At 39.0% G+C, this 27,608-nt stretch overlaps 1 protein-coding gene across 6 annotated transcripts in view; it reads left to right on the plus strand.

The window, feature by feature from the left end:
• Positions 1 to 1,015: 1,015 nt before the first annotated feature.
• Positions 1,016 to 27,608, plus strand: part of LOC114153324 (EH domain-binding protein 1-like) — a 29,579-nt gene continuing 2,986 nt past the window's right edge. The window contains exons 1-17 of one of the 6 annotated variants that reach the window (XM_028031784.1): positions 1,016 to 1,145; positions 5,259 to 5,316; positions 6,589 to 6,685; positions 7,199 to 7,252; positions 8,289 to 8,467; positions 9,473 to 9,594; positions 9,721 to 9,810; positions 14,051 to 14,116; positions 14,220 to 14,357; positions 14,495 to 14,710; positions 14,840 to 14,996; positions 20,782 to 21,246; positions 25,901 to 26,120; positions 26,198 to 26,346; positions 26,468 to 26,516; positions 26,816 to 27,140; positions 27,474 to 27,538. In XM_028031784.1, coding sequence (XP_027887585.1) covers positions 9,483 to 9,594; positions 9,721 to 9,810; positions 14,051 to 14,116; positions 14,220 to 14,357; positions 14,495 to 14,710; positions 14,840 to 14,996; positions 20,782 to 21,246; positions 25,901 to 26,120; positions 26,198 to 26,346; positions 26,468 to 26,516; positions 26,816 to 27,140; positions 27,474 to 27,538 — 2,052 coding nt within the window. In that variant the 5' untranslated portion in view covers positions 1,016 to 1,145; positions 5,259 to 5,316; positions 6,589 to 6,685; ... (1 more) ...; positions 8,289 to 8,467; positions 9,473 to 9,482. The remainder of the gene's footprint in view (positions 1,146 to 5,258; positions 5,317 to 6,588; positions 6,686 to 7,198; positions 7,253 to 8,288; positions 8,468 to 9,472; positions 9,595 to 9,720; positions 9,811 to 14,050; positions 14,117 to 14,219; positions 14,358 to 14,494; positions 14,711 to 14,839; positions 14,997 to 20,781; positions 21,247 to 25,900; positions 26,121 to 26,197; positions 26,347 to 26,467; positions 26,517 to 26,815; positions 27,141 to 27,473; positions 27,539 to 27,608) is intronic. The other 5 variants (XM_028031786.1, XM_028031787.1, XM_028031788.1 and 2 more) reach the window with 5 other exon arrangements.

Genomic DNA, 27,608 nt, shown 5'->3' on the forward strand with positions numbered 1-27,608 from the left:
CCCCCCCACCCACCCCCCCCCCCCCCCCACCCCCCCCCCCCCCCCCCCCCCCCCCCCCCCCCCCCCCCCCCCCCCCCCCCCCCCCCCCCCCCCCCCCCACACACACACCCGTCCCGCTGTTGCTGCTTCCCCACACTTCTCCATCCAGCTGCCTCTGTCCATAAATGATCCCTGCCTAAAAATACTCTGCTGCTCTCACTGAGGAAAATCCCTGTGCTTTGACCTAACCTGAAAACGCACACAGACATATACTTACAAAGTGAACCTGGTCCTTCTCTCTGGTGTGGAGACTATGCTTCTGTAGTTCACAGAAGAAGCACAGTTTTCCCTGAAAACATTGGGAGTGAATGTTGCTCAGGAAGTGAACTTAGTCACAGCTGCGACTTCTGATACAAACCAGGGACAGAATTTACCAATACAGGATTTTCACACCCTTGCACCCAGCAAAGAAATTAGACTATGCAGAGTTGATTATGTGGAATAAAGCTAGATAATGTTGCTCCAGTGATACAGAAAGTCAGGGTCAAGTCTCCAAGTATTACAGGAACTTTGCATAGCCTGCTTCTGCATCAATATAAACTCATTTTGCATATCCTCTCTCTCTCGTTCTCTGACATAGACAGAAAACGGGAGGGTTGGCTGAGTCCAAGAGGAAGCAGATCTGTGTTACAACAACCCAGAGTTGAGTAAGCTGTGCTGCCTCCATGTGGATTATAGCCAACAGGGGAGACAAGCTGTCAATGTTAACGCCTGCAGTTGTTTAGTTGGGACTTTTTAAAGCCTCGGAGGGAAGTCAGTTTTCTCTTTTGCTGCTGCTGCCTGTTGTCGTTGTTTTCCTCGCTTGGTTTACATCAGGTTATATCTTGTGTAGTGCGCGTGCAGTTCGAGGTGTTGCAAATGAGCGCAAGTCGCAGCTTGTGCGAGTTTCATCAGCGGCGGATGAAGAGGAGGCAAACCCTCTCTAAGGAACAGAACCAGCCGATAAAAGTTGGATTATTCAACTCTCCCTGGGTGTAAACTTTAACCTTACCAACAGCGGCGATGACTTCGGTCTGGAAACGACTCCAGCGAGTCGGTAAAAAGGCTTCAAAGTTCCAGTTTATCGCTTCTTATCAGGAACTTGTCCTGGAGTGCACGAAGAAATGGTGAGTAACGTCGGTTTGTCCTGCGATATGTCAACGTCTTTTTTTACTGTTTGACTTAAAAACATTCTTCACGAGAGCTGTTTGTGTGTTATTAGCTATAATAAGGCTCCGTTATGGCCATGATCAGCCTCATGTTGTTGGGCTTTCCGCTAAACTGAGACAGCTGAGGGCGCCCCGCCCGCAGGCTGAAGCTAGTGGTCATCGGTTCGATCCCCGCCTTTCACAGATATCTGTGACACTGAACAGAAAGTCATTAAGTTTCTTTATCTGTAAAGGCAAAAGTCCGGCGCACCAACATGTGTTATTGATCTCAGGAATGCGGTTAGGAAACACTTTAATTCGTTTGTTGGTGACTATTAGAAATATAAACACACAAGCAAACTGATGGGCAAAAAACAGCGTTTCTGCACATTTCAGCGAACTAAATTTAAGCCTTTTTAAGACCTTCTCAAAGCCAGTGTGAATTATTCAAGATCCTTTAATTTAATTTGCTCAGTGTATAGCTTATATTTAAGTTTGTATTTTCTTTCGATAAAGAAATAGTAGCGCAATCATGGGTGTGGGGCTTTCCCTTTGAGCATGGCTGTTCTTGTGTGGACTTCTTATAATTTTTGAAGACCTGATTGTGGGTTAAACAGAAACATACAAGAACTTGATTTATTTAGTCCAATAAGGTTGGGCTTTTTTGACCCAGATTACTGGGCTAGGTTTTTAATCCAAAATATAGATAAAATGATTAATAGCCACTTACACCTAATGGGACTTTAAATGTTAAATGCTCTGACTGTACAGTATTACAGTATCACCTGCTCTATGTAGACCAGCCTAACTGGTTAACACAACTACCAAATAAACCAATCATATTGTAGCAACTTGATACATCCAAGCATGCAGAGTGGTGAAGATGACATGCTGGAGTTCAAAGAGTTGATCAGGATGATGCAAATCTTCATGGATATGCAGTTAACTGATCTGCTACAGATCCACACTGGTGAATGTTCCCCATACCTTGTTGAATCAATGCTATGAATTATTAAGTCAGTCCTCAAAGCAAATGTGGAGCTGACTTATGACCATCAGAATCACAACTGCCCCAAAGTGTCCAGTTTATCTAACAGGCATAATTTCCAGAAAGTTTTATGACCCACACATGGAAGTTTTGTTATTCTTTCTTTGAAGTTTAGTCAGCGAAGATCAAGTTATCTAGTTGAAAATGATGGGCCTGAGGAAGAAGGCCCATTCTAGTCTTTTCTCTTAATGCAACAGTCTCAGCTATATTTTATGTAGATTTTGGTTATAAATACTTCTATTTCAACAACTTAAACCCAACGTTTGGGTGTAAGAAATAACCTAGCAGTTTTTAGCCTGTAGGCTAAACCTGTATAGTATTAATCTGGATAGGATTTCCAGTCTAAATTATCTGGTAAATCATTTTTCTCCTGCTATTTTAAACGTGGAAATATATTTTATTTTGCTCAAAGCTCTTTGTATCTCCACCCTGGGGAATTTCCTGCTATACAAAGGCAGCTGAGTCACAAGAACTAATTGACTCTAACATAAACAGCCAATTGAATTAATCACAGCAGTAAGTTTAAAACTTATTGTGTAAAGTGTTGGGTTAAGAATTTTTACCCTTTGTCCAGATGTCCTCCTGTTTTAAAACGTATCTTTCAGTATTACATGGAACTGGAAGGATATCATTATTATAATTATTATATAAGCGGCATGACAGCTCTCTGATATGAAGTTAGGATGTTTATTGCAATCCCTGAAGATTTGACAAAGAAGTGAGAAAAAAGGGAAGTGAGGGATTATTAAGAGACAATAGCGCATAATAAATTGGGAAGTTTTTGTTATTATTGGTACAGTAGCTTGCAAAAGTATTGACACTTCTTACTCTTATCATATTTTGTGAGGTGACAACAACAAGCTTTTAGGCTTTCATGTAGGGGTGGACGATATGGGATTAAAGTTTTATCACAATATTTTGTGGTATTATTGTGATGAAGATAAAAGTGACAATAAGAACTGTGTATTACTCTTTTTGTAGGTAACATTATGACTGTCACTACATGGCACAGCAATCATAGCCCCACAAACACAAATACTACTATTAAAAAAACAAATCCATTAGTAATAGGCTTCTTTAGGACACAAGTTACATATAAAAATTGTGATTTGTATCACTGAACTGCATACAGTGATTGCATTTAATCATATTTCTAAATCTACTGATATTTATTAATACTCTCAGTGAGTATCGACAATAAAAATAACCATCCTAACAATATGGACAGTTTTGGAGTTTTTTAAACATTGTTAATTGGAATTTATTGTAACAATAATAAAATCAAAATTCTTATCATGGTAAGAAAGTTATCCATATAAATGATAAACAGTACGATAAATGCCCACCCCTAGTTTTATGTAAAAGGTTCCCACACTTTTTGGGGAAGTACCAATTATTGAACATCAATAAAATACTCAATCATATAAATTTTATTAATTTTATATTATAGCAATAAGGGAGAAATTCCAAGTAAGAAAGAGAAAAGATAAAGATAAAATCTGGCAGCTTATCCAAAACATTGTGTGATTTGTACTTTAAAACCGTACAAAGGTTTTGAACACCTCAGACATCACATGATTTATCAGCTGCAGGAAGTGATATCATGGGCCACGTGGAGGATTAGATATTCCTAAAACCTTGTTATATGCAGTAATATGAAGGCATGCACCTACTCTTTGAATGTTACTTTACTCTGAAAGCCACACAATGCTATTTATTTTTCAGTTCAGATGATTTACAGCCAATACTCCACTATCTCATGTCTTTGTAAAGAGTTTTTGGAGGTCAAAAACAGAAAGAGGAGACAATGAGAAAACAAATCATAACTGATTGCAGTATTGGTCTGTATGCGGTGAATGTACAAATAAGCACCTTACTCTCCTAGAAAGTCACAAGAATAAAATGATTAAAAGCAGGGCTTTTTTTTTACTTCCTCCAAAGAAATCTGTCTAATCATTTCCTGTAGGTTTAAGATTTACTAGAAATAGAAAAACAACCAGCAAAGTTTTGAGAAACACAATAAAGACACCAACGCTGTTGTTTTGAACAGCCTTGTAATAATAGCATGTTACTAACTTTAATTTCCACCTCTATTGTCTGTAAAACCTCAGCCTAAGCTATCTATCATTACCCACAAGCTCTGCACTTACTCAATGATTTTGCATCTTTCATTTTCATGTCATTACTTCTGTGTCTGGCAGAAGTTATGACAGTCCTCATTATTTCCTCCAAATCTGTCTCATCTCTTCCAGCCATCATCCCCGCTGCGTGCCCCCCAGGCTATTTCTGAAGCCTACACCGACCCACTAACACACATACCACATAAACACATGTGCACACAAAGCACTGTTGGCTTAGCTTAAACTCTCACATACAAGGCAGCAGTGAGAGTCACAGAGCCATGGATGGAAACATACGGGTTTCATCATTTGACTGTGTTTCCACTGAGTTTTAAAGAGTTTTATGGAAAATTATTTGTATATTATACGATTAGATATCTGCATGAAGACTATAGGGGGTTCCTTCTTCCTGTAAGAAGACATACTTCTCAGTCTGGTCACATGACTCTGCCGTTTCCGTTTTCACTTCCTGTACTAAGGAGAGCACATGAAGTGATGCTACCAACACACACACATAGAAGAATGCACACCCTGTTCAGTCTAATAACAGATGAGCAGCTGCTTGGGTTATAAATACTGATAGACAATTGGACATGTCACCATGTACTCCTGCAAAAGCACACTCTCATACAACTAGCACTGGCTTTTCTTGGACGCAGTGGCAGTATTATTCAGCAGTGACAGTCATAAGACTTTGCATTGAACCCCGTGGCATCGCATTTAGGCATAAAGTCCACTTTGTTCAGATGGTCTGAGATCTAATTTAAAAACTTTCCAAGTTCCATGTGAAAACCTTTTCCACATCCCTTTTTCTTGTCTTGTTCACTCAATCTTTCAAGCAGAGTGTGTACTAGGTGTAATTATTGAGTTACAACATTAGGCAAGGTCTTATTTCTGTTTTGGTGTGTTTGTGTGTTTCTAAAGGCAACCAGACAAGCTGAGAGTGGTGTGGACCAGGAGGAACAGACGTATGTGCTCTAAGGTAAAGCTGAGATGACAAAACACAACAGACCTATGCATGAGTCTGTGTAGTCTCATGGGGATTCTCCTTTTGGGATTACACACAAAAGCCCTTCCCTTAATCTGCAACAGTAACATCATTTTGAACAAATGAGAACCTTACTTAGCATTAGTTGATGTTCTGTCATTTTAAAATCCCTCAGTAGTTAAAATTCAAAACATATTGGCATTTGTTTCAGTCTGCTTTCTAGAAGAATTTGCTGATGCATACCAAAACGTTGTATTTGTCAAAACTAAGAGGAAAACTCCAGCTTTGACTTAAAGGTTGTCCATGTGTCGATAATGAATTAAAACCCCTAAACAGACATGTTAGAGAATAGCAAAGCTCAACTTTGATGCAGCCTCCCTTTATCCAGAAAAAGTTATGTTTATTTTGACTCCATTCTCCATGATGCATGAGGATTGTTTTCAGTAGAGATGCAGATAATCCTGTATGTTGGGGAGGTCTCTGTTTAGACCACCTATAGATAGCACCAGAAATATGAAAATATTGTTTTTTAAAATGTGAGAGATAATTTTAACCAAACTATTTAGGAAAGACATTTTTGCACATAAAATAGAAGCCAATCAGATTGAAAACTTGTTCAGTTTTGCATTTGTATGTGACAGAATAAAGTCTCTTACTTACTAAGTTAGTTTTTACCTTTTGAGTTTACTAGTCTTTCACCTCTTTTGAACTTTGACTTCTGAGCTTCTGTCCTGCTCAGTTATAAACATTTTAAAGATTTCCATCAAGTTAGATGCCTTGATCTAAATCAAATGTAACTGTAACATCCATTATGTTAATGAGACAAAGTGGTGAATTGGCTGTAGCACCTAGAGCCTGATTCTCTGGCACATATCTGTGCTAAAGCCTGACAAATTAATGTAATCTGCGGAGACTGCCAACTCCTACTTAAGATAAGATAAGATAAGATAAGATAAGATTTATTTGTCATTGTCATCAACAGATTACAACGAGATTGAGATTTGCTCGACTCGAGTTAAGATGCAGGTTATGTGTATATACGTAATATACCAAGATAAAGATACTTGCCATTTAAGGGACTGCAGGGGTTTTTGATGCAGAAAAATTCCTGGCTGAGGAGAGTCACAGTTATTAGACATCCCCTCTCCTTGCTTGAGCATCAAGAAATGTGACTTGTGCTGTTTGATTTGCTACATCTGAAGAAAAAATAGTACCTCATAATTATCTTAAGAGTGCATTTGTTAATGTTAACTTTTTCTTGTGCAGCTCCACAGTTGGCAGCCTGGGATAAAGAACCCCTACAGGGGAACGGTGATGTGGCCTGTTCCAGAAAAACATTGACATCTCTGTTACATTGTTCAAGGTATTCCATTTCAAACACTATGAGAGGTGACCCAGGAAATTGTTTATCTGTTTAACTTTTTATTTTTACTAGCTAAAACAAACTACTTACAGAAGCCTTTGTGCACTTTACACTTTCTAAAGTTTAACTCTACTTACTGTAAAATTGTCTAGTCTTGCAGTCTTTAACTGGGGCTGCATTCCTTTTAGATAAAGTTTTGGTTTTGCATATAATTTATCTAACAACCAAAATGCAAAGATACTGAAGTGGAACACAACCATCATTAATGTGCTTGAGTTCCTCCACCTCAAAGTAAGCTAATGGGAATTATGGATGCATTAGATAAATGAATAATGTATACAAAAGATTGAAGACCTGAAGTTAATATTTTGAGTTGCACCTCGTTTCAAAAAGCTGGCACGTCTGGAAGGGGCTTATGCATATCTAAATATAAAATTATAGAAATAAAAGAAACAGGATCACTAAGCTTAGAGAATATTTCATTAAAAACTAATTTTCTTATCACTCCTTTAGGAACCTAACACAGACGAGTTTGAGGACAAGGAATGGACGTTTGTGCTTGAGGGGGTAAGTATCACTCTACTGCACAGGTGTCAAACTCCAGTCCTCAAGGGCCGCTGTCCTGCAGTTCTTAGATGTGCCACAGGTACAAAACACTGGAACGAAATGGCTTAATTACCTCCTCCTTGTGTAGATCAGTTCTCAGAGCCTTAATGACCTAATTATTCTATTCAGGTGTGGTGCAGCAGAGGCACATCTAAAAGTTGCAGGACAGCGGCCCTCGAGGACTGGAGTTTGACACCCCTGCTCTACTGTTTACGCTGCAAATTTACCCAAGTTCTTTTTACAGTGCAATGTGCAAAACGTTTTTGGTAACCTTTAACTTTTTTGTAATCATTTAAAGAAATCTTTATTACTATGTCTTCAGGATTTCAAAGTTGTTTTTTTTCCTTTAGCTGCTTTTTCATGCAGTGTGTGCTTTAAAAAAGTGAATGACTAAAAAGTACTACTGTCTGGCTATTAAAGACATTTTATGTCTTTAAAACTATTATTGAACATTCTCAAGAATAATCTTTGTGATGGGATTCTTTTCTACATTAAATCAAATTCAATTCACAAAAAGTGAAATCAAATGTTTTTATAACCTAATTATTCAAGATTCTTCAAAGGGTTTCTGTAGATGGGGTTGGTCGAGGGCAGGAAGGATCTCCTGTAGCAGTCTGTATTACAGCAAATTTGGAGAAGCCTCTGACTGAAGACAGTAAGTCAGAGGCTATTAAATTTTCTTTTCTTGATTTTATGTGAAATCTCTATTTGCAGACTGAGTATTTATAGACACAAAGTGTGTTTATCAATTGACTTCGGAAGTCTTTTTATGGATGAAGATCATTCCTTTTAAAATAGTGCATCACTGAACTTACAATATATAAAAAACAGCCAAAGTCCAAAGTTGGGCTCCTTGAAAATTCAAAGAAATTAAGGGATGAGTTCCAACTTTTGCACAATAATCACATCTACCTTATCAGATAAAACTTCCACTATAAAAATAAGCGCCAGATAAAATACTATAAATTCAAAGATTGTTTCTACTCATTATCCACAGGAGAACAAAGGTCACCGCAAGGTGCTAGCTTCTGCTGACATCAACCTGAAGCGCTTCGCCAGTCCCACACCGACCCAGACTGACCTGACTCTGAAGCTGAAGCCACTGTCGGTCAAAGTGGTGGAGGCTGAGCTCAAGTTGTCTCTGTCGTGTGTCTTTATTCGAGAAGGAAAAGCTACGTAAGTTGTTTGAATTACCAGGATCAAACATAAAGATAGGCCCCATGTTCTCTCTTATTCTTTCTTTGCATCAGTTTACCCCACATACTTTCTATAGGATTTCAGTTTGGAAACAGATATCCATGGGTGAAGGTTGATTTTCCATCTGGTGGATCAATTCTGTGTTGATGTGGACACATGTTTTGGGTCAATATTGTCCAGAAAGACCCAATGGCCCATTATTAATTTTCTAGCAGAGGCATGTTCATGTTACATGTTCTTGTATTTCAGTGAGTTCATGTTGCCACTAACAAGGTTCCCTGGGCTTTAGGAAGACTAACAAAACCCACAGCATTACAGATCCTCCACCATAATCCAAAATGTCCATGAGGTGCTTAACCACATTCATCCTTTGTTTTGTACTAACTATGTGGATTAGTTTTTGTTCAAGGCTCTTAAACTCACATCACATAGTTCCAGTTAATGTCCCTGTAGCCGTGTAGCTCTTAGCAAACTGCATTTGTTTGGGTTTATGATGGTAGGACAAAAAAAGGCATTTTGATGGCATATTTGTTTAAGAAGTAGTTAGCTGAGGAAGATGTTGCAGTATTTTAACCTATGAAAATCCACACTTATGTGTCATATTTGATTCATATCTCTAATCTTTCAAGGTGAAATTGGCCTCTGTATCGTGCTAGGAAGTTATGAATGACTAATTTAAAGTTCTTAGACACTTTACAGAAATGCTTGAGTTAGTTTATCTTAAATTAATTGTTGGAGTGTCAACAGTGTCAGATTTCTTTTTGGTTCCAACAAAATAAGCATGAGTGTGAAGGTCACTGTTTTCCCTAATACTGTATTGCATGATTCTTTGATGGTGTCTTCTGATTTTGAATGAAGTTATTAAGAATAAAATACATATTTTGGGGTCAAATACATCACATATTTGATGATTCAATGCCTTAAAGTGATGTCGCCTACCCATCTTTAACAGTGGTGTGATAAAGGTTTGTTACTGTTTCTCAGTGATGAAGACATGCAGAGTCTTGCCAGCCTCATGAGTGTCAAACCCACCACCGATATTGGCAACCTGGAAGACTTCAATGAGAGCGATGAAGAGGAGGACCGGAAGTCTGTCACTGCCACAGGTAGGTAGAACGTTTTCCTGATTTAATTTCCTATCATCACACCTCTGACACAACCTTCCCTGTTATTCCTACCCTGTTTTTCTGACTCCTTCTGTGCTGGACTCTTTCCATTAATGGCTCCTGCAGTTGTTCCACACACACTAACTCGTCCAAACCGTCCTGCTCCTCTTCCTCCTGACACCCGAACATCCACTGGAGTCACTTTGCCAACTTCAGGTAGCTCCATCTTGCCTTTTCTGTCACTATTTTTTCCTTGCCAGTGAAGAGGAGGTGTGGATGGAAACACTGTCTGTCTGTCTGCATCAGCTGCTAAAGCACTCACATTGTCTCGCAGTATTTCACACAGTCCTGTCACTCGCCCTGCTGCTGAAACCCACATACTTCTCACTTAAACACTAAACACATCAGACTCCAGCCGTCACTGTTCGGAAGTACATCTGCTAGGATGAACAGTTTTGCTGCGGGACATAAAAACAGCTCTGTCAGCCTTTGCCAATGTGAAACCACAGTACTGAGATCTTAAAACGTTTTAGAATTGCAGGAAAATGTCCTCTGTCGATTCCCATTTCAGTATTTACCAATAAAAAAAATTGTTAGTTGATCCCAAATTGTTTGTGGAAAATCTGACAATTTTTAAAAGTATTGGGAAGCTTACATATCTAGGCATGATGCTACCTGGAACACTACTGGCTGACATTTGCAAAGCAGTCAATCAAAGAGCACCTTTCTTTTTCCTTGGCACTGATTGGATGTAATCCAAAGAAAGACCATCGATGTTAGGTTTTGCGGTAGCTAAAATGTAAAATGTAATGCAATGCAAATAAAGGTATATTTTCTGTTTCAACTATTAAAATGGACAGTTATATGCATGTTTAGTTGTGGTCCCTAAACCCCAACAAATACCAGAGGTTCATTTAAAATACCATTGAGTGCTTCAAGAGATTTCCAATGTTATTTAGCTCTCACTTTTGCATTTGACACAGTTACTATTGGATCAGATTTATCAGGAAGCATGCTCAGATAACATTCTTATACTAGCTTTAGCTTCAGCAGGGGTTCTTTATTTTGTTTTGCTTTAAAACGTGATTTACATGACTGTATCACCACTGACAGTCATGTGATCCTACCATTGTTTCATTGTTTCGGCAGTCACAACCCTCTTTGTCTTTTTCATAGATTCTCTTTTTCCACACCCCATCTTTCATCACTGTTTTTCTATTAAACCAGCCGGTGGGCGTGATGTTGATCCCTCCACTTCCATTCTTCATTCTCGCCCTCCTCTGCCAAATGCTCCACGTCCCTCTCCCCGCCGTTCCCGACATCTGTTCTCAGCTGCTCCTGTCCAATCAGACATCCAACCTGCACCTGGCCCCTCCCCTCAGGCCTTCGCCCAGGTCTAAGCGGGCGAAAATGGCCAGCACTGCCTTTTCAGACACTGCTGTGTGCGACTCTGTAACTAGTCCTCCTAAAACGCAGGCCACAGAAAAGCCTCCCCCAGTTCAGAGTCCCTCCTCTGCCTCTCCGCTCCCTGAAAATTCAGCAACCTCCAAATCGTCCTGTAATACGTCTCCAGCTTTTGCAGAAACCTCTTCACCTCTGACCTCAAATACACCCCCAGCTCCATCCTCAGAGCTTCTCAAGCTTCCACATTCTTCATCACCATCACCTAAAACAGCAATAACATCCTCATCCATATCTTCTCCAACCACATCTCTCATTGTATCCACTGCTGTGACCCATAAGCCAATCTCAGCAGCCTGCCAGATTCCTGCTCCCAAATTTACCTCCCTCCAAAAGCCGCCTCTGCCCCATGAGAATCAATCTGTTCAGCCTCCTGTCACCTGGACCCTCTCTCTGCCCCCTTCTCTGCCCAGAATCTTCCAGGCAGGCCCAGGTAAAGCTAACAGGAGGCAGTCTGGCATACACACTGCAAAAATGCAAAATTAATATTGATCTAGTTTCTAGATCAAAATGCACCTCCCTCTGCTAATCTTAGTACACTTGAAATAAGACAAAACTTACTTGCATGTAACTTATCAGCAAGAAAGAGGAGCCTGTTTTGAATCAATTATTTCTTAATTTTGATGAAAACGTTGTATTTCTTTTGGGAAATAATTTCACTTATAACAAGACATTTTTCCCATGTTATAAGTGAAATAATCTGCCTATGGAACTAGTACTTTTTCATTAATATTAAGAAATTATTTACTCAAACCAAACTCCTATTTCTTGCCAAAAAGTTGCTTATAAGTTAGTTTTGTCTTATTTCAAGTGTACTAAGATATTTGCACTAGAAAATAGACCAAAATTACTTGGTAAGATTTTGTGTTTTTGCAGTGCAGGCATGCCTCATACTCTCAGCTGCATGTTTTTATTAGTGTGGTGGTCTTGTGAAATGTATGCTTTTAACTATGGGGGTGGGTTTGTTTGTGGACTGTGCATGATGATTGATCAAATATTGTTGAGTTTAATATTTAAATGTTTTATCGGTGATGCTGTGTTTCACCCAGGAAGTGAATGCACCTACTTGAACTCATCTTTTTTCATAGTCTTTTTTTTCAGTCAAAATTCAAACCTCTGACTCATTTTTATGACTGGTGGCTATCACGATAATGCACTTTCTTTTTAAGGCTGGAATTGAAAAAGTAAAAGTAAAAGATAACTAATATTTGATTAAAAATGTATATTAGATTCAAATATATTCATACACCCTCTAACATTAAATGCCCTTTGAAAAGTTGCAGAGAAATTGAAAACTATGTAGCTGATAATGAGCCTCTAATACAAACTCTAACTGGACATTTGACCACTTTTCTTTACAAAATAAATACTTAGTTGAAAACGATTCCTTCTCTTGGAACTGCATCACTTTAAGCATACAGCAGTGGACAAATGTTAAATTAGTTTGAAGTTGCAGTCGATCATGCAGCTTAATGTAAACCTCCATACCTTTACTTTCAGATAAATTTTTTTCACTTTTATCACTCATAAATATTAGAAGGTAAATATGTATGTATCTTTAGCCTATTTCCAAATTTGTGCACCAAATTCATTTTTGTTGTTGTAATTAATTTGAGTTGCTTATTGTATGACCTTTTCACCCCAAACAAACAACAGCTTTGATGCATCCGGGCCTAAACAATGGCTTTCATCTCCATGTATGCAAACTTTAAGCACCAACACATCTGTACACTCCAACTCAAAACCAGTAACACAAAGTCCATCTTCTGAAGTCTTCTGAAGTCTAAACAACACATTCAGTAGGAAAATATTACATGAAAGTTGCAATGAATAGAAAACAAATGGAAATTTAAACTAAGGCAGTGAGATAGAAAACTACAGACTTTAATTATTCACTAAGTCAAATAAACATTAAAGAGTAATAAAGCAGGTGTAATTCAGAGAAAGCCTAACGGGAACCAAATAAGGTCAAACAAATAAAATATGAAATTCAGCAAACATAAACTGCACAGTGAAGTGGAAATAAGCAGAAGGAAAATAGGCAGAGTTTATACAGGAGGAAGTACGAATTAATAAGAGTTCCTGTAAATGCTGGAACCTGAGCAGAGTGACTGAGCTGCTTGAATCCTCTCTAAAGTGCAGTTTAAAATAAATAGGTGGATAACAGACATTCAAGAATGCACATGTCTATATATCCACATATTGAAATAGAACATGAATCAGATTAGCTGCATTTACACTGACATTAAATCTCAGTATGAAGGATTTTATTTTCTAACTAAAATTTATTCTGAAAGGTATTAATTACAGTAGATTTTATTTATGGGTATATGTATATAAAAAAATAGAAAATCCTGTATCCTTTTCTTTTCACTTTAATCTGAGCTACTTTGTCTTAGTCTGCTATGGAAATTCAAATAAAATACATCGTTTGTATCTAGTATTTTTATTTTTTTGTACTGGAATGCTAGAGATCCCTTTAACTGATATAAAAATGCAGCAAACACTGAAATCTTTTGAACAGTAACTAAACTTTGAGAACCACCACAAGCAGAATTAACCTGTCCAGACTAGTGGATCATATCTTAAATGAGAGGTTTTGGTTGCAGCTTTTGATTTGTGTTTTCCTAACCTTAGGTTACAAAATTAGCTGAGGAAAAAAGAAAGAAGAATGAAGAAGAACTCTTCAGCTTGACTGAGCTTGCTAACATGCTGTGTAATGTTTTATCTTTTTAGAGGATTTGAGTTTTATTGAGCCAAGTAACAGAAGGAAACTGCGTCACTCCTACTTCTGAACACAACCTCTTAGAGATCAGAGCATTGCAAACATAATGAAAAAGCAGAACAAGTTTTCACTAAATCTGAAAAAAGCAAAGGTTTCATCTGTGGTTTTCTAAACAGCATGTTTGTTTTCCATCCATTTTCTTTTTTGCTTTTTGTCTTAAGTTTCTGATTTACTTTTTTCTGACTGTTCCTCTTTCTGCTCTCCTTTAAGCTCCTACAGTGCACCAGCAGCGCCCCCAAGAGGTTCAGAACGTAGATGATTCTGCTTCAAGCTCTGGTGTGTCTTTTCTCTTTATTCGATGTATTGCTTATCCGGTTCATCCCTATAATATTTCATTTTTACTCTTGCCTCCTCTGCCATCTTCCCCCCTGCACACCAGGCCGTTCCCACGTTTTCAGACCCCAGGTTGTGAAATCCTTTGCACGCCCCACCTCTCCCTCTCCTATATCTGCTGATTCTTCTCCACTTTCATCATCATCATCTCTGCCTAAATGTCCGCCCTCTGGCTCAGAGTCAGGTAACCATTGTGTTTGGTCTACCTCACTTACAACATGTTTTCTACCCCCTTCTACATCCTCCTCTGTTAGTTCTTCTGCATATGAGTTTTCTTTCTGTTTCCTCCTGTTTTCTATCTTTACTCTTTTTTTCTGTCAGTTACTCAGGGGCTTTGGCCTACATCAGATCCCGCTCGAGCCATTGGAAACATTTCCCCCGTCCCTCTGCTGACTAGTCCAGATCTCGATGCTCTCTGTGACCCAGAGACGCCAGCTCTTTCTGCCGCCCTTATTTCCTCCCCAACTTTTTTCTCCTCCTCTCTCACTTTTATTAATTCTTCACCTCCTTCTGCTCAAATCAGCTCTAGTCAGACAGGTACACCAGCTTTTTAATAAACCTGTCTCATGTATTTATTTATTTGTATCGGCTTTGGATAATTTGAAATCCATCAAGTCTTGTTTGTCTAATTCTAATGATTTTTTTCCTTGATTTCTGTCTTTATAGGCTCATCACTCTCTGTCCCTCTGGTAGCTAAAGAGACAACTGTAAGCCCAATGAGCCAAGACAAAACGTCTCCTACCAGTAACCAGACAGGCACAAACAGAAGAACATTGGAAGAGCCAAAGCTGATTATCGCAGAGAGCAAAGCTGGAAAGACCAGGTGAGTTCAGATCTTAATTTAGAGTCTTGCTTTGGTTCTTTTAGACTGTCGGGTCAGAGGAAATTAATCTGTCAACAGTGAACAGATCTTAAAAAGAAAGTGGATAGAAATTGAATATGATGCTGTATTCAGGCTAAAAGAAGATACAACTAGTGGTCCAATCATACAAAAACTATTATCAAAAAGCAATAATTTACCCAACATATCTGTGATGGAGTAACGTGATCCATTTAGACCATTTTTTAAAATTCTCTTAAATGGTTTTTAATGTGTTTTCTGCAATGCTACATAATTGTTTAACAGAACTTCCTGAATCTCTGGAAAAATATAGAAATTTTCATGGGCTGATGTTGTTAATAAAACTATGCATGTTTGTGACTCTAGAACTGTTTCTAGAACAGATTTTCCTTAAACAGTTGTGGAGGCTGTCAGTATTTAAATGATGATCAGTTAACATGATTAAGCATTGAGTTGGGAACAGACTGCATTTATGAAACTTAAAATTAAGACAATACTTTCAGAGTGGAAAGGAAATCTTTAAGATTCAGTTATTTTCAGTTACATATATTTTATTTCTTTAATCTTTTGGAACTGAAATGAAAGTAATCATTGAGCATTACACTCAAATTAAACTCCCTGCATGTAAAGTGACTTTTTTGTTGCATGCCGACTACTAATCTACTAACAGCTATTAAACATCATGATGGACAAATCCGATTGGATTCTCTCAGTTTTCCCATCATGACTGTGATGCCCTGCTTGGTTTGTTCTGCTCAGATCACCTTTGGCTCAATGTGTGCTGCTGGAGTTATTTTCACTGCTCTTTAGTGTAATGTGTGACTTTAATGTTTTACAACAATTATGCATTATTTATTAGTTTTTATCAAATGACAAAAGAAATCTATACTTGATTTTTTATTTAAATAAATTAAAACTCTGAAATGTGAAAATTGGGAAGGATTTGTCATGTGTGCAGTCACTTTCCCTGTTTTGAGACTTCATGTTAAAAAAAACCTATTAATAAATTGAACATTTTCTTGTTAGCTGCTGATATTATTCTACAGTTCTTGATAGGACAATGTGCAAACTCACTTTTTTGACTCTATTGTGTAACTCCAAATGAAAACATGTTACAGTACGTGCTGGTTGCATTGATGTGTCTTACGACCAGGTGCACTTCCAGAAAATTTCAATGGGTGGTCAGAGGGAATCCTTTGATCATATTTGCACAATAAACCAAAAATTACATAAGGGCTATATAATCTGCCCTTATTTGTGCTGTACAGCTGGTCAGCTGACTGAAAGAAAGCTACTTTACTTTTACCTCACATAAAAAGAAAGAAAAATGTGTCTGTTTAGCAATATTTCTGGTTGTTAGTCATGTGGAGGCTAAAGAAGCTCCATAATTGATTAAGATTTTCTGTTTTAAAATTGTAATTAGGAAGGTGTCTATATTATTCAGCTGGTTTGAGGCTCTTTGATATAACAGCTCATGCTGATATAAGCAGCAAATATGAGCTTGTTACAACTGTGTTCGCAATAAAAAGCAGAATGATAAAAAGGTGTAATATTCAAATAAGTATCCATTTGAATATCTGATGCATATTTTTTTTTCCTTAAATATACTGTATGTATCAGATTCAAAATAAATATTACAATCATAACAGTTAATATGTTAATTACTTCAGAAACAGCATAAATTTATGTCTCTTTTTAAATAAAATGTACAAAAATAAAAGACATGCGCCAAATAAATTAATGAACAAATGTTGTAACTCAATAAGCTCTTCCCTTTTTCACATTCATATTCTTATAAATATTCTTAACATAAGGCTGCAAAATGAATAGATTTAATGGGTTCCTTAAAAGCCCCCATTACCCTTTGGTGGCGCCATTGTTTTGACAAAGATTTTAATAGCAGAAGAAAGTGAAAAACATTTCCATCTGATTCATTTTTTGTTTTGTGTATTGACTAAAGACGTCGTGACAAACATGTAGTGACAGGTTGGGACAGGATTCTTCTTGACAAGTTTTATCATCACTCATAAAGATCCAAACAGCCCCAAGCTAACCAACCTGAGTGATTCCTCTTTCTGATACAAATCAAGGCTTCTGAGAAATGTCTGCCTGCAGTTTCTCAGTACCTCAGTTTGCTTTGTGTGCTTCTGGTTTTGGAGCTTCCGGGTTGCTAACAGCTGCACTTCACTTCCTGTTGTACGAATCCCCTTTTCCTCCCTGCATTTAAGATAACCAACAGCTCTGCAGCGGATCCTCATGCTCAAGGTTTTGGAGTCTCATCTAATCACCTGTTGAGTCTGATTGCTTATATCTCTGTCCTCAGTCCTGCTCAGCCCTGCTCAGAGCTGATCATAGCCCCGCCACCTCCCTGGCCCTTTTCCTGCACTGAGCGCTCCACCTCTGAGCAGTCCTCCACCTCTGTTGTTGCTGCGTTTATCACACCTAAGCAGTCAGATGTTGAGGAAAAAACTGAATCGAAAAACCAAATCAGTGAGAGTGTTGTAAGTGATAAACTGTCCAGAAAAACACCTGAACATGACTATGAGAACATATCACTTAACCAGAAACAGAAATCAGGGGCTTTGTTTCTGGAAGAGGGACAACTCTAGGCGTGACACAATCAAAAGGTGTCCTGCAGGGTGAGTTTTTCTTATTTTAATGACAAGATCAATGTCACAAAAACAGAGTGCTTTGCAAAAGCCATCACCGCTTTTTAATTTGATCGCATCATAAAAACAAACCTTACTGTGTTTTACTGGGGTTGCATGTGGAAAACGAGCAAAAAACGTGCATGATTAAGAAGTGGAATGAAAAGGATACATGAATTTCATATTTTTTTACAAACAAAAATAATCTAATAAAAACTATTAGATGATTAATTCATGAACTGTTTTCCTGCCAGTGTTTTGTGTTGCCCTATCACATAAAATCCCTATAAAATACACTGAAGTTTGTGCTTGTAGCTTTGCAAAATGTGAAAAAGTCCCAGAGTGTGAATACTTTTGCAATGCACATCAACACAGGACTTCAGAATGTGAGGTGATGCTGACAAAAAAAAAGTTAAGCCTTTTTATTTATCTGTTCTGCAGTCTTGAAAGTAAAACAAATGAAAAGCCATCACTGACAGAACAGTTTGAGGGAGCAGCCGAGAAGGAGAAACAGTCAGAAATCCAAAAGAAAGAGGAGGAGAGGAGAAGGAAGGAGGAGGAAGAAAAAGAGATGCACCGGAAGCAGAAAGAGGAGGAGTTACGAAAGCATGAGGAAGAGCGGAAAAGGCTCCTGGAAGAGGAGAAGAGGAAGCTCCTGCAGGAGGAAGAGGATGCAAAGAAGGAGAGAGAGAAAAGGAAACTTGAAGAGGCAAGACTGCTGAAGGAGAAGAGAGACAAACAGGAGAAAATGAAGGAGGAAGAGGAACAGAAGAAAAGAGAACAGGAGAGGAAGCTTCTGGAGTCAGAAGCTGAAAAACAAAATCTGAAGAGGGAGGAGGAGAAACAGCAAGAGAGAGAAAGATTCATGAAGAAGATGAAAGAGGAGGAGAAAATCAGACTCTTGAAAGAGGAAAAGACAAGGAAGATGGAGGAAAGACATTTGAAAGAGGCAAAAGAGAAGGAACAACAGAAAATAAGAGAGGATGAAGAGAGGAAGAAACAAGAAGCAGAGAAAAGGAGATATGAGGAGGAGGAAAGAAAGCAGAAAGAGGAGAAGAGACTGAAAGAGGCAGAGAAGAAAAAGAAGGAGGAGGAAGATGAGAAAAAGAAGGCAGAAGAAAAAAAGAGGTCGGATGATGAGAGCAAGAGAAGAGAGGAAGAGGAGAAAAGAATGAAAGAAATGGAAGAGAGAAAAAACAGAGAGGAAGAGAGAAGAGTCAAAGAAGCAGAGGAGAAAAGAAAAAAAGAACAGGAAGAAAAAGAGAGACTTTTCAGAGAAGAGAGAGAGAGGATGGAGAGGAATAAGAAGAAGGAAGAGGAGAAAAGGAGTGAAGAGGAAGAGAGGAAGAAAGAGAGGCTTCTGATAGAGCAGAGAGAAAAGGAAAAGATGCAGAAGGAGGCAGAAGAGAGAAAGAAGAGAGAAGAAGAGAACCAGAGAAAGCTGCAAGAGGAGCAAAGGAGGCTGGAAGCAGAGAAGAAAATGAAAGAGGAGAAAGAAGAAAAGGAAAAGAAAAGGAACGAAGAGCAAAAGAAGCTTTTTCAGCAGAAGGAGGAAATAGAGATGAGAAAGAAAAAAGAGGAGGAGAAGACGAGGAGCCCTCCGCTCAGCATTCTGGAGGAAAACAAGTCAGATGAGGACAAGGAGAAGATGAAAACCACCTCTAAACTTGGTTTCAATAAATCCCAAACGGATGTCAAAGGTGAAACACAAACTCAACGGTTCCCTCCACTGGTGAAAAACGGCATTACAGCCAAACAGCTGCCTGAAAAAATGTCCCTTCAGTCAGAAGAAAGAAAGAAACTGAGTGAACCGAACTCTGCTTTTGAAAAGCGGTAAGTTTCAATAACGATGTGGAGCTGCCACCAACTGGTGTTTCCTGCTTTGTGTGGTCTGTTTCTGTGCTTATAATAAAACCTAATGATTTTATTTGTAAAATTAATTATCTTCGAAATTCAAAACTCTCACCTATTTTGTTACTGAGCTGACTTATTCCTTTTTCATGACATTTCTTACATGTGGTGTTGTGCTTACTCTTTGTTGATGAACTCTGTGGTATGGGTTTGGAAAGACTGATTCCTTTAATTAACTAAAAAATAAGAATGAAGTTTTCTTTGTCTCTTTCTCTTCCAATCACCTGAACCATAAATGCAACATAAAGACGAGATTTTCAGAACAAAAGAAACTCATCACCAGTAAAAAATTTTAATAGTAGTAAAAAAAAAGTAAAATATTTAAGAATCATTCATCATCTTTGATACATAATATTGCTGAAGTTTAAGAAAATATTCTATTTTGCCCTGGTTTTCTATAACACCTCACAGCCTCTGTGTCACATTGTATTTATACCACAGTGGAAAAGAAAAGTTCCTAGAATCAAGAATAAAGGGGAAAAAAGTATATTGTAAATAATTTAAAAAAAATAGCTTAACTTTGTTAATGGGATCAACATTTGGTAACCAAATATGAAATATTTCCCCAATGAAAGAACGTTGTGTTCATTTCAATTTCTTCAACTCCTCCTTACAGCTTTATTCAGTCATCCTTCCTCCTATTACCAAGCATCAAGTTCTGTTTCAAATGTTCATGCATATCTGTGTGTTTGCTGTAATCTTTGTCATTTTTCTGCTTGTTTCTCTTTTGTTCTCTATTTTCTTATTTGGTTTCCTTCTTTTCCTTGCTTACTCCAGTCTGAAGCAACCCTCTGTAGTGGAATGCTCCCTGTCAAACTCTGATACCTCAGAAAAGAAAGAAACCGCCTCACTTCATTCACCATGTGATATTGAATCAGGCCCCCCAGAGGAGCTGAATAAAATAATGACATTAGAGGTCTTGACGCTGGCACTGCCTCCACAGAGGCTGTCTGACGCAGAGACTCCTCTATGGAAAGTGTTAGAAGGGGGAAGTTGCAAAGATACAACTGTACAAATCTCTGCTGAGGAGGGTGCAAAACCTTTGTGCAGAGGGTAAGAACTGACAAGGGAATTTCTTTGTGCTTGCTTCTCTGCTTTATTCTCCCAGCCATTCTTTTGTTTGTTAAGTGTGTGAAACTTTGGTTTATAAATACTGTAGTTTAAAGGAAATATGAATCAGTATTCACCTAGCTCTCTTTGTGTTGCAGTTCATCCTCTGGAGAATCTACCAAGTTGGAAACTTTGATGACACAGCAGAACCAAACAACAGCAGCAGAAGCTCCAGAGACACATTTAGAATCACCAAAACCAGTTCCAGAGGAGACTAAAGAGCCTGAGAGACCTTTTGTGCAACCAGTAGCCCCTTCTGAGCCTTCCCCAAAACCAATCAGAGAAAGGACAGATTTGTCGCCCCCAAAACCAAAACGACAGCTGCAGCAGGAGAATGACATCCAGCCACCAGACAAATCACAACTGGAAGGAGCAGTTAACGAGAAACCACCTAAAGTTGCTGATCAGGAGAGCCTTGTGATCAATGAAGAGTCGTTGTGCCATGAAGAGAACAAACTGTGGGCAGCTATGGAGGAGACCACAGCCGAGACGGAAGCACAAAGAGGGACGGGAAGTACTGAAAGTCCTGCAGTGAAGGAGGAGGAAGAGGTTGTAGTAGGGGGGTGAGTCAGTGATGGTTGCTAGCATTCAGATGCAAACCTGCACTTACTAACATCATTCCACTGTGCTGCCGCCTAACAACAGCAAGTAACTGAAGCTCTTCTTTCCATACTACCTGTGTGAATGGTATTCATAAGTGAAGAAATTTTATCTGCAAAGTAAAATAAGTGTGTATGTTTTTTTATGTGTGTGTTAGCACCCAGAAAGGTGCAGAGGATGATGTGTGTATTGCAGAAGAGCAGAAGGAGACATCTGCTGGCTTCATGTCAGCCATGTTTGGGGTGTTGCACCGAGGGTGAGTCTGCCTGCTGCTGCGGTCAGATTACCTGTTGAGGTGTGCTGCTGAATGCTGGTTTTTTGCGGACTGAAATAACAAAAGTGACTGAATGTCATATTTGTGCAGAAATATGCCATATGCTTCCCTAAACCTACAAGAGATAATCTCAGTGCATCGCTTCATTGGTGCTAGTGATGGATTTTCATTGGTTTTGTTGTTAAATTAACTTATTCTGCTCAGAAAACGGCACTTAAATGACATCTAGTTGCAAAGAACTTGCATATTTAGTTATTTTCCTCTTGAATTGAAGCTTTTAACAGCATTTGGAAAGTATTTTGATTGTTCCTGGCTGTGCCAAAAGAGCAGTTCTCTCTATTAAAAATAAACCCATGTTTCCTTTGGGCTCTTCGAGCAACATTTTTTGGAAGCACACCAAAACAAAGTCTGCTAAGGAAACTAATCAAGCATGATGTTTGGCTGGTTCTCTGTGATCGAGTTCAGCTGCGGTCATGTTGCTGGGTCATTTCAGGGTGAGCTGTGTCTCATGGTTTTCCTGTCTGTCATATTTTGATTCTTAGCTATGAGACAATGGCCTCCATGCTGCACACATCTGCATCAAATGGTGCCAGTCAGGAGCCTTCAGCAGATAAACCACAGGGACTTGCAAACACAGAAGAACAGTCATGTTTTCAAAAAGAAGATGCAGCAGTCCGGTGCACCGCAGAGTCAGATAAAGAGCCACCAAGCTCTGCTGGTGTGGACATTTTACCTCCTGCGGCTTTCTCTGACTCAGCAGAAAGTCAGATGATGGTTGAAGACGAGATTCCCAAGGCTGAATCAGCTCAGGGAGCAGAAAACATGATGCACGGACTGGGCCTGGTGGCAAGTCTGCGACTGGCAGCCAGCGAGCAAGAGAAACACAGAGAACTGGAGATGGAGAGACGAGAGAGAGAGGAAATGGAAAACCGTAGAAAGGCTGAAAGGGAGAAAGAAGAGGAGGAAGAAGCTGAAAGGCAAGAAAAAGAAAGACTTAAGAGAGAAGAGACAGACAGGAGTGAAAAGGAAAGATTAAAGAGACGTGAAGAAGAGAAGAAGAAAAAGGAGAGACTGAAAAGATTAGAGATGGAGGACAAAGAAAGGCTAAAGAGAGAAGAGGCAGAGAAGACAGAAATCGAAAGATTATACAAAGAAGAAGTAGAGAAGAAAGAAATGGAAAAACTAGAGAGAGAAAGGGCAGATAGAAAAGAAAGGGAAAGAAAAAGAAGAGAAGAGATGGAGAAGATAGAAAAGGAAAGACTACAAAGAGAAGAGCAAGAAAGACAAAGACTAGAAAGAGAAGAGGTGGAGAAGAAAGAAAAGGAAAGACTAGAGAGAGAAAGGGTGGAGAAAAAGAAGAGGGAGAGACTAAGGACAGAAGAGGCAGAGAGGAAAGAAATTGAAAGAATAAGGAGAGAAGAGATGGAGAAGATACAAAGTCAAATACTGGAGAGAGAAAAGTTAGAAAGGGAACGGATAAGGGAAGAGGCAGAGAAGAAAAACAGAAAAAAAGTTGGAAAATGAAAGAATTAGAATTGAAAAAGGGAAGGAAGACAAGGAGACCATTTTTTTCGGGCAACAGAGGAAACTTGCTGATGAGACAAATGAGGAAATACATAAGGAAGAAAATGCAGAGATGGAAAAACTCATGAAGGGATGGGAGAATAGAGAGGTGAAAACTCCTGCTGGTATTTTATTTGTTCAGAACCAAGAAAAAGGAAACAAAAATTCGTCAAACACTTGGGCGCCTCTGAAGGAGGCAGAGCTGGATGATATCGCATATGACGAGAGACTACAAGGGAAGCAACGAGAAGCACAAATCTGACCACAAACCAGCCAGCAAAGTCATCCCTGTTTCTGCAAGTACATATAGGGCGATTGATAATAAAACCAAAGACTCTGTGAGCACTGATGTAAAGGCACAGCACAGTTCCAGTCTGAGAGCAGTCAAGCAGGGTGCATCCAAACCTAAACACAATGCCATCCCAGTGTGGCTGCGAGAAGAGGAGGAGGAGGAAGTAGAGTATGAAGGGGACAGGAAGATCTGGGCTCCGTCTGGCTGGCTGAGCTGTATATGGAAGGAGAAGCAGGGTGAGTGAGGGGTGAGGGAGGGAGACATACTAACAGAAATGGGTGAGTAACTTGGCTATTGTCATAAAGATCTCCTTGTTGCCTGCTGTTGTTCAGAGAGAAGTCTGTTTGAAGCATTTGTGGATGTTTTCTCGTAACACAGTCCATCCAGAACATTTACTAACTTGTATTCTTTGGATACTGAGGATTTGGGTGTTCTCTGTTAGTTTGTCTTATGACAGAATGGTGTCTACGTGCGTTCTAAAGATGTAATCTTGATAAATAATTTATTATCATCTCATATACATCCATTATAAAACAAAATTTGTGCTTCTCTTGTATAGAGGATATCGTAGGGTTTGGAAGAGATCAGCACACATCACCAAAGCAGACTCCATGGTTAGCAATCCCTGTCCATTAGGCTACATGCTAATGATAACAGTCTGCAGCACAATCCAGTGTTGCGGGATGTTTATCCACCACAGCATCATGTAGAATATATGAATTTCACAGCACTACCACTACATTGTTGTCCAGACGTTAGGATGCTAGATTCCATCATCAAAACAGGCTAATAAAACAGGCTGATATAATATTAATTACATATTTTTGTTATTGATGGTCGGTTTTAAATGTTGTGAGGTGCATTTATTGTTTAAGCCTTGCATGGCTAAATAGGTGGATTAGCATGGTTTTAGTCACTGATGCTGCAGATTAGCAAAACGCTGGCATTTTTATAAGGATGTCGTTGGTCCACTAATGTTCTGGGAGCATTGAAGATCATTTTAAAATAACAACTTCTGGGTTAAATAGCAAAAGCTATTTGAAAGATTCTTAAGTTTTGTGCTTTTTCACTTGGGAGCATCAAAGTGACATCTCTTCTGCTGTTTGGATATGGCGAAGCATGCTATTAATGCTTGCTATGTTAGTCATACCTGGCACAGGCGGTAAATTTAGCTTTGAATTCTCCCTTTTTTATCTTTAGCCCAGGCCACCCGCCTCCCGCTGTGGCCCTGAAGCCTGCATCAGCCCCCTCCACTGAACAAGCTTCTAGAATTAGCTTTGATGTGAAACAACAAAATAAACCTCACAGTCAGCCTCCTGGCCAACATTTTATGTCTCACATGAAGGAAACAACAGAACAAATTTCAGACCAACAATCAGTGAAAGAAGGAGTGATGGAGTACGTACTAAAACTGATTCTGATGTAAATGTAACAGAATTTGTTCAACTTTTGGTGGTATCTAAACCGCCCAGTGGCGTAAGCATCAGCAAGGTGAATGAGACAAAAATGCCTGTGAATTTACATGTGAGTCCTGAATTGAAGTCTGAAGATGACCAGAAGATGCCCAGGTCAGCCAACAATCTCTCCAAAGAGCAGCAGCTCCAAGAGGAGGAAAGACTTTTACTGGCTAAGATTCGACAGATGTCAGGCGACACATCTCCGGTCAGTGGGCCTCGAGCCATGAAAAGACTCATTCCCACTCCTGGTGATATTGACAGCGATGTTGTGGAGAAAATAGCCCCTTCAAACCCCCCCACTGACATCACTGCTCACAGTCAGCTCTCGATCACTTCCTGCTCCAATGATCTGAAGGAAATAAGACTAAATGACACGGAAGAGCCACTTGTAGAGGAAGAAGCGTAAGTCTGTAACCCTGCGCTGCTCTCTGAAATCATCTCTGTTATATGGAGTTGATGATTAGAGAGACTTTTGTTGTCTTCCAGTGTATCTATTTGTAGCACATTGCAACAATTCACTTTAACTGTAGTCATGTCAGTACCACAGATTAATTGTTTTACTGTCCTAAAATTAAGGAAAGAAATAGTAGACATTTTATTTTTGTCTTTTGACTTGTGAAAATAACTTGGTATATTCCTGTTTTTATGCTTTATTGTTTTGTGCAGATTGGTAACTTTTTTTGACTGAAAAACATTTTCTTTATGCAGTGTACTTAAAAAACATTTTTTTCACATTTTCATGTATTTGTTTATTTATTTCATAGTGTATATCTGGCTTTAGGCAACTGTAATGCCAAGTCAAAAAAATTCAGAATACTATATGAATGTTACCCTCACGTTGTCTAAGACTCCCACCATTCTTCATTTGTCTTCATCAGCTTGTTCAGCTTTTTCATCATGGCATAACTGCATGTCTTTTGCTTGTATCTCTTGTATCTCCTTACAGTGGATGGATTCTCCTGTTTTGTTGGGGGGGTTCAGCTCTCTGTCCCATCTATTCATCATCTGTCTTCTGCCTTGTTGCCTTCTAGGTCAAAGCACAAAACAACAGATGTACCTGATGGTGGACCGGTGAAACAATCATTTCATTCCAAAGACACCTCCAGTACACATACCATCGTCTCCTCACTTCAGTGTGAGATCAAGAATTCTCGGCTTCCGACATTACCAGAGGAAGAAACCCCCGAACTCAGGACCAGTGATCCATTTGAAGTGGTCACAGAGGAGGTCAATGGGAAGGATGACACTGAGGTAATTGGAGACAGTCAAAGGAGATTTTATAATCCCATAACTAAAACTGAATTGTTTTTATTCTGCTTTTCCTCCAGGACCTTGTGAACTCTAGTCAGTCATTGCTCCAGTGGTGTCAGAGCATCACCAACAACTACGAGGGTGTAAAGGTCACAAACTTCAGCACGTCCTGGAGAAACGGCCTGGCCTTCTGTGCCATACTGCACCACTTTCATCCAGACAAAATGTAAAGCATTTCTACACTATCACTCTTGCTAAATATCTTCTTTGAATGCACAGTTCACGGTTTAAATGGCTTTCATCTGTCTTAAATAAATGTTATTGTGCTTCTGCTTTTTCCCCATCAGAGATTTTGAGTGCTTGGTTCCTCATGACATCAAGTTAAATAACAAGAAGGTGAGAATGGCGTGGATTGTTTGGTCCTCTGTGCAACCACTGCACTTAGTGTGTTAGTTTTTGAATCTGCTCTAAAGCAAAGGAAATTTAAAACTATGATTGAAATTGAACTGAAGATAAATACATCTGTCTGATTTTTACGTCTATAAGATGAATGTGCAATAAAATGCACATTAGTTCATAACATGACAAAATGTATAAAGTTCAAGACAAAATTTTACAATATGTGCAGAGCTTTTTTATTTTGATTATTGTTAATGACAGTTACGTTGCGCATTTTATCCATTATTTAATCTCAGGCATTCGACTGCTTTGAGGCGCTGGGGATCTCTCGTCTGCTGGAACCGTCCGACATGGTTCTGCTGTCCGTCCCGGACCGGCTCATCGTTATGACGTACCTCAGCCAAATCCGCTCACATTTCACCAACCAGGAGCTGAGCGTACTGCAGATCGAGCACAACAGCAGTCAGTCCAGTTACGGGCTCGCTCCTTCTGGTCCCGCTCCCACCAACGTTGACGCCGCCGCCTTCTGCATGGCCAGGCTGAACGAAGGTGTGAGTCTAGAGGAAGGAGGAAGCAGTGCCTTGGTGGTGCCACCACCCAGAATCAAAAGGACTATTAAAGGTAAATTTCTCATTTTGTCAAGCTTTTGCTTATTCTTTTTTGCTTGTTTAAGCCTCCTAACTTCAAAACAGGGATGGCTGGTGCCTTGTTTTCTTTCTGTTTTATCAGCTCCTTTAATTTTTACTGAGTAATTTGGAAATAAGCCTCTTGGTGTGTTTCCTATTGCATAAGATTTATTAGTTAATTTCTTATATCTTTCGAAACTGAAATCTAAACATGTGTAACTTGGAATCTCAAAAACTTTGTCAAAGTTTATGGAAAGGACTAAAAAGTATGAATGCCTGGTCTTGACGAGGAATCAGACATCTTATTGCTTTCATAATCTTTTTGTAGTGGAAGAAACAAGAATCCCAGTCCCACCCCCAAGATCGATTACCAAAGCTGCCAAATCTGAACAGGTTATACTTCTTGTCATCAAATGAAAACTCTTCAAACAATATTTGATGTTTATTAGTGTATTATATTTTG

Source organism: Xiphophorus couchianus, chromosome 11 (assembly GCF_001444195.1).
Source record: "Xiphophorus couchianus chromosome 11, X_couchianus-1.0, whole genome shotgun sequence".
In the NCBI taxonomy this organism is placed as follows: Eukaryota; Metazoa; Chordata; class Actinopteri; order Cyprinodontiformes; family Poeciliidae; genus Xiphophorus; species Xiphophorus couchianus.